This window comes from Sinocyclocheilus grahami, unplaced genomic scaffold (assembly GCF_001515645.1).
Source record: "Sinocyclocheilus grahami isolate Dianchi unplaced genomic scaffold, SAMN03320097.WGS_v1.1 scaffold1225.1, whole genome shotgun sequence".
Taxonomy (NCBI): Eukaryota; Metazoa; Chordata; class Actinopteri; order Cypriniformes; family Cyprinidae; genus Sinocyclocheilus; species Sinocyclocheilus grahami.
In genome coordinates, this window is record NW_015506404.1 from 81,831 (window position 1) to 93,881 (window position 12,051).

At 35.7% G+C, this 12,051-nt stretch overlaps 1 protein-coding gene across 1 annotated transcript; it reads right to left on the reverse strand.

Moving 5' to 3' along the window:
• Positions 1–1,952: 1,952 nt before the first annotated feature.
• Positions 1,953–10,991, reverse strand: aida (axin interactor, dorsalization associated). Its single transcript, XM_016254160.1, has 10 exons — positions 10,674–10,991; positions 10,038–10,104; positions 9,070–9,123; positions 8,800–8,854; positions 8,440–8,503; positions 8,090–8,187; positions 6,796–6,918; positions 6,587–6,709; positions 5,656–5,773; positions 1,953–2,380 (listed from the first exon to the last, which is right to left on the reverse strand). Exons 1-10 carry the CDS (start codon positions 10,781–10,783, stop codon positions 2,284–2,286), a joined length of 909 nt encoding a protein of 302 aa, XP_016109646.1. The 5' UTR covers positions 10,784–10,991; the 3' UTR covers positions 1,953–2,283.
• Between the last annotated feature and the right edge of the window lie 1,060 nt (positions 10,992–12,051).

Consider the following 12,051-nt stretch of genomic DNA (forward strand, 5'->3'; position numbering starts at 1 on the left):
AAAAATTAGGCTTACCATAAAAAACACAACTTCTGCTAATTGAAAGAAAAAAGGTAATAAAGACATTAAATCCAATATTTGGTAACAATAATAACATAAAGCAATTTCTAAGCAATTCAACAAAAGGTACAAAACTAGTCAGGTTTTTTTTTTGTAAGTTATGATGTGAGCAAAGTCAGCAAATTTTAGTTTAGCAAGTTTTCCTAACATTAGCGTTTACAAAATAGGTGACCCTATCAAACTTTGGTATCTATCTTAATAAAGGTGCACAAGTAAGTTATGATGTGAGCAAAGTCAGCAAATTTTAGTTTAGCAAGTTTTCCTAACATTAGCGTTTACAAAATAAGTGACCCTATCAAACTTTGGTATCTATCTTAATAAAGGTGCACAATTTAAAATGAAGTTTGCATGGTTTAAAATGTTCAAATAATAGACGTGTAGTATTGTGATTTTATATTTATGTTTCGTGGATCGTGCTGATAGTTAATTTGATTTGATTCTCTACACCTGTGTGTGTGAGGAGGTCTGACTTCAAACATCCACTAAAATCATTAAAACACCAGCTACCATACTTTTAGGACATCTTTATATAGCAAACTGCACCATATGGGATTTCACTCTGGACTAATGATGCACTTTCCATAAATCCAGATCATTTGCATTTAACGATTAATCATGCCAAGATTTGCCTACATGTTCTCATTATTTCATATATATATATAGTACAGATAGGTAGACTACTTTATTAGTTTGCTATGACAGTTGACGTTAACGTGTTTCCTCGAGGCTGAAGTATATTTATAAAGTATTAATGAATCAAGCAGCATTATCATTTATTAGAAATGAGACATTCGAAAAAGCTGTGTAATGATACACACGCCATTAAACAACCTGATGAATAAAGTCTTCACAGAAATGCAGTACTTTTTTAACCATTTAGTTGATTCCGAGACTCCCAACACTGACATAACTACATTAAACAGCATCTCCATTAGTTTTTCCTTATTAAAAAAGAATCTGGAAAATTCCTGTGATAAAAGTGTAATGAAATAAGCAGTTAGGCTAGTCTCCAAACAGAGCCTAGCTCATGTCAAACTTCTTCTGGAATCCTTTAGTAAACTTGGTTAAAACTGTTTGAGAAACTCGTCCTGAAGGAAGTCATTTCCTCAAACTAACCAGACCCAACTATTCATCTAAGAGCAAAGTGTGGACCTAATTGCAAAGCTGGCATGCTATTGCTTCAACTTCTCCAGCTTCTCCTTTCACACGGTCATATTTACTGGCTTTTCTGATTCATACTCAATTCAACCTCTGAAATATCTATTAAAGAGTACTACAAGGTCATTGTGATAGATTTTCAATGATGTTACGGAGCCAAACCCCATTATTTTAAAGAAAAGTGCCTTGTAATGCTAAATTAATATTAGCCAGTTAATAAGCAGTTACCCAAAGTGTAAAGAAATCTCAAAAATATATATATTTGAAATGTTTAGTGTTGTTTTTTTAGGGTTTTTATGTACTCCATATGTATAGCATTAGCAAGCAATGCATACTCAATAAAAGCAATAAACTTGTGTTAAACAACATTTATAAAGGAATAGTTAATTTTCTGTGAATATTTACTCGCCTCATGTAATTCCAAATTTGTATGCTGTTTTTTCCCCACAGTACATGTGCATACACAAAAACCAAACCAAAGTTATATGTTCAGATTCAATTGGTTTTAAGAATCAAACGGCCACTGAATCACATATCATAACCGGACAACATACCCATGAGAAAATATTGCAGATTTTCACTGAATAACGGTTTAATATTAAGTCTACAAAGCTTGTATGGGTTCCGAAAATGTAAAACATGAAATAGATTCTTTTTATGATGTTTAATGGTGCTTTGTTTTTGTTTTTGTTTTCGGTTTACATTTCATGAATAAGAGACTTTCAAATAATAACAGCATACAGGTTTGGAAGATGAGGGCGAGCGGTTTCTTTAATGCAATAAAAATATAAAAACCAATGGGAAGTTGTGTTATATCCAAGTTATATCCATCAGAAGTCAACATCATTTGTACACAATTCAGTTTTTGAAATAGTTAGCATTTCTAACACTCATTTCTCTCTCAGATGAAGCACCGCGGAGAAATCAGGCTGTGTCCCAAACTTCAGATTGGAGATATGAAGAAAAGTGTCTGATATTGCAAGGAATGTGAGAGGCGATGCACCAAACATATCTGAGAAATATAACCTCTGCTGTCCATCAAGTGTTTGGCTGTCGGATCTTGGTTTAGTCTTTGTGCAAACTCTGGTTAAGGTGCAGGAAAAGTGGTTTCTTTGTCAGGAGGTTGAGTTTCTTCCTCTTGAAGTCAGTCGGTTTCTTGTACCTAAAATCAGATTGTATTTATGTATTGCATAGGGATGTTCATTTCGGTTATTTTTCCTAACCGACAACCGACGCTCGTTAACCAATTATTAACCGTTAACCAATTTAAGATTATTTTAAATTAGAACTGAATTAAATTAGAAAGGATAAGTGTCTCTGATCCGTTAAAAATACTAACATTTGTTTCCCGGGGATTCATTTTACATCCGAAAAATGCAGCAAACATTGAGGATTCACATGCATCACATCATGCACCTGCAGCGCATCTGCCAGCAGAGAAAAACATCATAAAGCTAGGCTATATAGAAATAATAATAATATATTAATATAATAATAATAATAATAAATAGGCCTATACGAGAAATAGCTTTTTACTTGAATAATAAATTAAGAAAACCAAAGAAAAACTGTGCAACAAGTATGCAGAGTTTCGGGACATTTTTGTGCTGCGCGAAAGGAAACCAAGACGGCAGAAAGCGGCATCCTATTTTTCTTTAGGCTTTTTTAACAAAAGCACAAAGATTTGTTTTTATTGTGAATGTACACAAATAAAGGCAAAACTTTTACAATTCCGATTATTCCGATAGTGATTGCGCCGGCGCCGCATGCGCGCACACAGTTAAACTTTGCTACCTTGACAATGCAGCCTGTTCATTATCATAATAAAATAGTCAATCAAACATATGTAAAAAAAACAGACTGCTCAGTTTAAAAATGTAGTAAAATCTGTGCCGTTAAGCGTTATCACCGTACCGCCGTGATGTTATGCAAAACATTTTGTTTTACGCGGATACTGGAATGCCAGTGAAGTAGCCTAGGCTACATAATAAATAATAATTTGCCATTCAAATACATCGCGAATATGGAAACATTAGATTTTGTGTCGAATGAGAGACCCAACGTTGGTTTCAGTTTCATTTTAGCCTAAATTAATTCGTTTTGGCTTCTCGTTTATAGCTTTTTATATTTTTAATTCTCGTTCTTTTCAAAATACTGTTTATTGAAAGGCTTTGTCGTGGAGTGAGGGGAGCTAAAATAGCCTAGCTATGTTTACAGTGTTTATTATAATGTTTGTAAACATTTCGCGTCGGCATTAGGCCTATTTCTGAATGAAATAATCAAATGCGACTTATACGCAAAAAATTTTTTTTCTAAAAAAAATGCACTTTTTTTTTATATACGCATAGCATATTTTAACCATGCAGCAAACCTTTTTAAATATTTTGATAAATTACTGAAATAAATAAAATTACTTTTTAAACCGTTTAACTGATTGTATTAATCTGTCAAAAATTCTTACGGTCGGTTAATGGTTAACCGGTTAAAATGAACATCCCTAGTATTGCATATTAACTCTTTCCCCACCATTGACGAGTTATCTCGTCTTTTAGTAATGCTTCCCCGCCAAATATACAAGTTTTTACGGCTTTTCGTGTTTTCACTGTTATACACTAGGGGGCACTAATACACATCTTCTGAACGAGTACAAAACCTCCTGAACAAAAACACATGTGTACAGGATGGAGACACGAGGAATCTCTTATGTAAACGCATGCATATGAAAAATAATGCTTTTCTCACCTTTTTGCTCAAAGTTATGCATTTTTATGAAACCTACCTATATTCAAGTGTTGATTAAAAAAAAAAGAATGCTTTAAGCTAGAATAAAACTTATTTTTTTGATTAAAAGTAGAGGATCTGATCTTTATTTTGGTGTATTGTATATTAAAATATTCATACAGCAAAATATTCTGCAGGCCATCAAATTTTAGTGAAAATCATCAAAATCGCTGGCGGTGGCTGGCAACTTTTTTTCAAAAATGCGGGCGGGGAAAGAGTTAATGTAACATAGTAGGATGCAACCAACTTTGAAAAACTCGCCTGATACTTACAGTTCTATAACAATGGGACCTGGTTTGATTTCATCCATTTCCATGAAAGCAAAACACTTGGTGCTTGTGAATCTTTTCTTGGGTTTGTAGTGTTTGAATTCGAAGAAAATTGCTGCACCTACAAAAGAGGCAAACGCAATAATGATCAAGCACAAAAATATACTGAAATATTTCATACTCCGTCTCTTGAGTCTTAATGCAAGATTAGGATGAGTTTGTGTCTTCATCAGGTCTGGAGAAATGTAGCACTGCAACAGTGTCTCAGCAATGGATGCTCTGCAGTGAATGGGTGCCGTCAGAATGAGAGTCCAAACAGCTGATAAACACATCACAATAATCCACACCACTCCAGTCCATCAGTTAATGTCTTGTGAAGCCAAAAGCTGAAAGAAATCCATCATTAAGACATTTGTAACTTTTTAAACCATTTCAAACTCTTGCTTTTGGTCAAAATATGAGTCCAGTGGAAAAAGTTGACTTGTCTGAATCAGGAGAGAGATCTGCACAGATCAAGCGCCGTTTACAAGCCAAAACAGCTCTAAACAAATATGTGGCTGGATTTTGATGTGAGAGATCGCGTCGGCATTAGGCCTATTTCTGAATGAAATAATCAAATGCGACTTATACGCAAAAAATTTTTTTTCTAAAAAAAATGCACTTTTTTTTTATATACGCATAGCATATTTTAACCATGCAGCAAACCTTTTTAAATATTTTGATAAATTACTGAAATAAATAAAATTACTTTTTAAACCGTTTAACTGATTGTATTAATCTGTCAAAAATTCTTACGGTCGGTTAATGGTTAACCGGTTAAAATGAACATCCCTAGTATTGCATATTAACTCTTTCCCCACCATTGACGAGTTATCTCGTCTTTTAGTAATGCTTCCCCGCCAAATATACAAGTTTTTACGGCTTTTCGTGTTTTCACTGTTATACACTAGGGGGCACTAATACACATCTTCTGAACGAGTACAAAACCTCCTGAACAAAAACACATGTGTACAGGATGGAGACACGAGGAATCTCTTATGTAAACGCATGCATATGAAAAATAATGCTTTTCTCACCTTTTTGCTCAAAGTTATGCATTTTTATGAAACCTACCTATATTCAAGTGTTGATTAAAAAAAAAAGAATGCTTTAAGCTAGAATAAAACTTATTTTTTTGATTAAAAGTAGAGGATCTGATCTTTATTTTGGTGTATTGTATATTAAAATATTCATACAGCAAAATATTCTGCAGGCCATCAAATTTTAGTGAAAATCATCAAAATCGCTGGCGGTGGCTGGCAACTTTTTTTCAAAAATGCGGGCGGGGAAAGAGTTAATGTAACATAGTAGGATGCAACCAACTTTGAAAAACTCGCCTGATACTTACAGTTCTATAACAATGGGACCTGGTTTGATTTCATCCATTTCCATGAAAGCAAAACACTTGGTGCTTGTGAATCTTTTCTTGGGTTTGTAGTGTTTGAATTCGAAGAAAATTGCTGCACCTACAAAAGAGGCAAACGCAATAATGATCAAGCACAAAAATATACTGAAATATTTCATACTCCGTCTCTTGAGTCTTAATGCAAGATTAGGATGAGTTTGTGTCTTCATCAGATTTGGAGAAATGTAGCATTGCATCAGTGTCTCAGCAATGGATGCTCTGCAGTGAATGGGTGCCGTCAGAATGAGCGTCCAAACAGCTGATAAACACATCACAATAATCCACACCACTCCAGTCCATCAGTTAACATCTGGAGAAGACAAAAGCTAAAACTAATCAAGCATTAAGACATTTGTAACTTTTTAAACCATTTCAAACTCTTGCTTTTGGTCAAAATATGAGTCCAGTGGAAAAAGTTGACTTGTCTGAATCAGGAGAGAGATCTGCACAGATCAAGCGCCGTTTACAAGCCAAAACAGCTCTAAACAAATATGTGGCTGGATTTTGATGTGAGAGAGACAACAGATGATCTTCTTTTTCACTGGAGAAAGAAATATTATGGAAATAGAGGACTCATAATTTAGCTGTAAGCAACAGTTTGAAGTTAAAACGTCTTAATGATGGATTTATTTCAGCTTTTGGCTTCACAAGACATTAACTGATGGACTGGAGTGGTGTGGATTATTGTGATGTGTTTATCAGCTGTTTGGACGCTCATTCTGACGGCACCCATTCACTGCAGAGCATCCATTGCTGAGACACTGATGCAATGCTGCATTTCTCCAAATCTGATGAAGACACAAACTCATCCTAATCTCGGATGGAGCAAATTGTCATTTTTGATTGAACTATTCCTATAAGAGCCAAGTGAGACCTTTTGGTAGTTTTTCTAGATGTTTCTGGATTTCTACATCCACGCTAAAATGAATATACGTGTCCTCCTTGCGCGTGGCCACTGGCGTGTCCTGAACCGGGTTCAAGTCTATACCATTCAGATCTGGATAGTGAAAAGGAAAGATAAATATGTAAGAAAAATGTTAAGACATATCTGATATGCGATTAACAAGCGCTGCTGAGCTCTACCTTTAACACTGAGTGTAATGTATGGGTCAATGCACTGTCCTGCGTCTTTCAGACCGATCTTCTCTATCGTCAGCGTGAGCAAAGTCAATCCTGGCTCCGAGGGTAACCGTGGCAACAGCGTACCTGTCAAAGACGGCAAACTATAAAAACTGGCACAAACTAAAATTTGTTTGCTTGTTGATAGAGACAAGTTCATCTACTGTTTACTTATATTAAATATATTATTACAGAGCTTGGGCTATTATTGTTAAACTAAAACCATTAAAAAAATCAGTGCAAAAAATAATTTTAGCTCAGTATTTGTGTCTTGTCTAAATATCTAAACATTCTTGAGTCAAGATATATTTAGTTGAAACAAAATGACTTAAGATATTAAACCTTGTTTTCTGAAAAATCTTATCACAATTTTGTTAGTTTTTGTAGGGTGACCATACGTGCCATTTTCCCAGGACACGTCCTGGCCAGGATTTCTATATTGCCTAAAATATCTAGGGTTTGGCTTTGTTTGCGTGTGCAGACCGATCGGTGTATGACATCGGTTCCTTGTGTTTTCGGAATGCTGTCGAGGTACTTTGAATCAAAGCAATATAGAAATCCTGGTCAAGACGCGTCCGGGGAAAATGGCACGTACGGTCACCTTAGTTTTTGATTAAAACAAGAAAATGATCTGCCAATGAGGTAAGAAACACCATCTAATTTAAAGGGAAAACGACAATTTTTCTTGCCACATATTTTAATCACAAAAAAATATTCCCATTAAAAAAAAAAAACTGTTTTGATACAATTTTCAGAAAACAAAACTTAATATCTTAATGATTCATTTTGCTTCTCATATAAATGTTTGTTGATTTGAGAATGTGTAGGTATTTGTAATGAAAACAAGCATAAGAAAATAATTTCTGCAGTGCATTACTTAAATACTAACTGAAATAAAATGGTCAAATAAATATTTTAAAATAAATAACATTTCAATGCAGCTATTCAATGCATTACTTACATCCAAGGCAATATTTCCCATTTTTATTTTGTTTGAAGTTGGAGAAATGAAATTACCTAAAACATAAAACTACATGGACATATTTAAAAAGGAAACAAAATTAAAATTAAAACGAAAAGAGAAAATCTAATTCAAAATATGAACAAAAACTAAAATAGTATATCAATGATACTGAAATGACACCGAACAAAGCTAGGCCAATTTCTGAAGAAAATGTGAGTGTTAGCTGCCTGATTTAAGGCATTCGCATAAAGAAGTGCGTAAACACTGAACGTCATGCACTATGAAGGGAATCACCTGGAACCCTTGAAGGGAAGGGTGGCGTTGAACCTGCTCCAGTCCCAGCGTCCAGCTCCTCCTCGAGGTTCTCCTCCTCACCTGGTGCAAGAATCTTCCTAAAAACACCCAGAATCAATGATCAGTCACTGCAGCAGAAAAACAAGACATTTGCTCAAATCAAATTCTACAGGAACAAAGTATATTATTAGTATAGTAAGTATCTTCAAACACTTGAGATGTAATATTGTGCATATAATCATGCCTAACAACACTCTTTATAGCACAGTGTTATAATTGGAATACTGGATTGACCAATCAGCATCCAGCACCGGAACTATCCGTTCTATAAATAAACATTAAAGAACTACCTCAAAGGCACTGGTTGGACATCAAAAGGGAAATCTTTGTTGTATGTCAGAATGTTCTTAATAACTGTGGAGAAACAGAAGAATAGCAGCGATATATAAACTCAGTCCAGTAAGTGTTCGTCTTGAAATATAAAAGTTATTCTTATGTTGACTTTATAAAAGTTGGTAAAGATTTGACCACAAGAAGACAATTACAATTGGACTAAAAGACATTTTACCTTTACTGAAAAAAAATCAGAATGCATGGAGTAGATAATTTAGAGGATACTTTTCAAGTTGTTCTTTCTCTTTGGCGTGTTACAAGCTGATTGTGCATAGATAAGATCCCAATAATTCATATCCACATATTAATGTACATACTGGGCTCCAGTTTTTTCAGGTCTTCTAACTTGAACTCCTCTTGAGATTGTGTGCACTGACAAGGAGAGACACCAGAATCACAGTTTAAACATAAGAGCACGGATAATCGGTGTATTATTCCCAATCGTTACATTGACGACGTGAGACGACAAATACATTGCTGGAGGGACAGTCTCAGCAATATCTTTAACTGGATTTTTTTACACTTTCTGAAGAAACTGTCAGTAATAATGAACTCTCATCTTGTCTGATGATTGTAACGGCACTAACCTGTAAGGCTGCACTTCGCATTTCAAGGCATGTTGCAAACTTTCCCAGGGTTTTCTGAAAAATAAATTAAAACAAAACTAATTTTGTGCGAGATAGCAGAACTGGACAGTAGTAGACCACAGCAAAACGAACAAATATCTTAATAATAAATATTAGGGCTGTGCGATATTGAAGAAAAATGCGATATGCGATAACTCATTAAATAATGCGATATTCAATATTTTAGTGCTTAAAGTGCCACATGCTCAGATGAAACAGTTTTACTCCGCTGTTGCTGAGTCAGTTCCGGACAGTAGTAGACCACAGCAAAACGAACAAATATCTTAATAATAAATATTAGGGCTGTGCGATATTGAAGAATAATTCGATATGCGATATTTTAATGCTTAAAGTGCCACATGCTCAGATGAAACAGTTTTACTCCGCTGTTGCTGAGTCAGTTCTGTGAACTTCTATAACTATCTTGTGTCATATATATACAGTATATATGGTTATATGCATGTATGCATGTACCAAGAGTTCCTGTGAAACCACAACAAATTCCTTGTGTTTGCGCACACACTTAAGTGGTGAATAAAGCTGATTCTGATTCTAATAAGAAAGCACGCCTACAACAACTTCTGAAAGTGAACGGTATGTGTTTTACTCGAGCATTACATAAAAATGTCATTTTAACATGAGTTTAGGAACTGAATAATAAAAAGGAACACTGCATAGTATGCACTGATTCTTATTTAAGCTACACAAGTTATTTAGGTAAGAGCAGTGAGTGATTTTCTCTTTGTCTTTTGCTCATGGCCCCAAATATCGCAAGCCCTAGCGATATGCATATTGCGATATTTCGATATATTGCACAGCCCTAATAAATATAATTGAAAATGTCTGAACATCAGTTCCAAATTGCATTTGCTGTCACGTTAAGCGTCAAAAAGTGATTGACAGCTGTCAGTCATCATCAGCATACTTACCTTCTGCTCCTCTGTGAAATCATGCGAGTTTGACGACTGCACTTCTTTCTGAAGTTGCCTTGCGAGTCTGAAGAAAACATCACAACAAATGACTGAATGTCTAATGAGAACTGTGTTTATAGACACATCTGCAGTCCAGCTAAGAGATGAAATGCACTGTAAGATAATACATAATAAAAGTGCTTTTCTTTACGGACAGTAATGCAGTTATTGACACCGTGCTCCAGAAAGAAATGCACATTAAATCCATGAATAAAATGCAGAAGTAGAGTGTGAAGCTCGGGAAGAGTGCATCTGTTGTCATTGGTTCAGACTGAGAGTGAAACTCCTCCCACTTCTGGAGGGTGTGCCGCACAACACGACAGGCTGCCAAACACAACACTTATGTATTTACTCCCCGCATCTCATGCACATGCATCAACTCGAACAATGCGAGCGCACGCGAAATAAAGTACTAATGACTCTGACAATTTAAATAAATTGCTACTTTGTGTAATTGCAATGCATCACTTGTCATGTAACTTCTATTAGTATTGTTTGTAGAAAAAAACACCCCCTCACTTGTAACCAACTCTGACCCAGAGATCGCCAAATATATATATTTTTTTTTATGTTGAGCAAAAATGCGTTACTTACATTTGATATTCATCGATGGCTTCCACCAGCTGCCCCCACGAATCAAAGTCCGTGCCTTTTTTAAAACTCGCGTGCCATTTCTGGACGGTTTTGGTGACATGATCTGACATCTTCTCTGGATAAAGTTGCGCGAGACGAAAGCTCAGGGCTCTGACATCGCTGGTGAAGTTTTATCTCCAGCGCCGCATTGTTGCGCACCGCCGGGGAAACGCACTGGGCTCCGGATGCTCCGGTGGCATCGCCACACATCCACTCAGGCCTGATGCGAGTGCAACCGAACTACCTGCGACTGCGCCGGAAGGCTTTCAAAATAAAAGTCCGAGATCAAGAAAAAAAGAAGACGTGAGAGAGGGATACGAACTTTATAATTTATTAAAAATTCACGAGACCTTTGTTATAGTAGAGTAATTGCGTAAAGCTCTATATAAACAACTAGGGCGTATTAATTTTGTCATTGGTGGGGACATAACAGCAGACAATAACATTACAGCAGCAGTTTTAAAGATGTTTTGATTGTTTGACAACTTAAAAGAGAAAACGTACTTAATTTGTGTTCCCTGCTAGCTAAATTTCACATACATAAACAAAACTCTGGCTCTACACCTCTTTTCTTTATTTAGAGTTGATCTAGACCAGTATATGGAAACTATTCAAAGCTCTGTTAATCTTAAAGCAAACAAAACAGTTTTTCTATATTCATCCTATTTGTCCTCTTAAGTTGTAAATTTGGTACTTTTGTTATTAACCTGGCAACACATTCCTTTCAAAAAAATTAACCATGGTTTTACTAAAAAAAAAAAAAAAAAACACTGTGGTAACCACAAATTAACTATGGTTTTGCTACACTAACTATTAAACATGGCATGCAGTAAAACTGTAAAGATTCGCGATACGTGCTCCGAAGTTCCGATCTAAATCAAATGATTTGCGACACGCCCTCCGAAATTATGTTTTGAATCAAAAGATTCATGAGTCCAAGATCTGAATCAAATTATTTGCTAAATCAGGTCTAATGATTCGCGATCCGTGCTCTGAAGTCCCAATGATTCATGAACCATCATTTCAGATCGAGCATTGTAGTGTGTAATGAATCTTTCAATTCACAAAATGATTCACGAACCCACTACGAAGTTCGAATAAGAATCGAAAGATTCGCTAACCCTCTGAAGTCCCGATCTGATTCGCGATACATGCTCCGAAGTACCGATCTGAATTACACGATTCGCGATACATGCTCCGAATCACACGATTCGCGATACATGCTCCGAAGTCCCGATCTGAATCACACGATTCGCGATACTTGCTCTGAAGTCCCGATCTGAATCAAACGATTCGCGATACTTGCTCCGAAGTCCCGATCTGAATCAAACGATTCGCA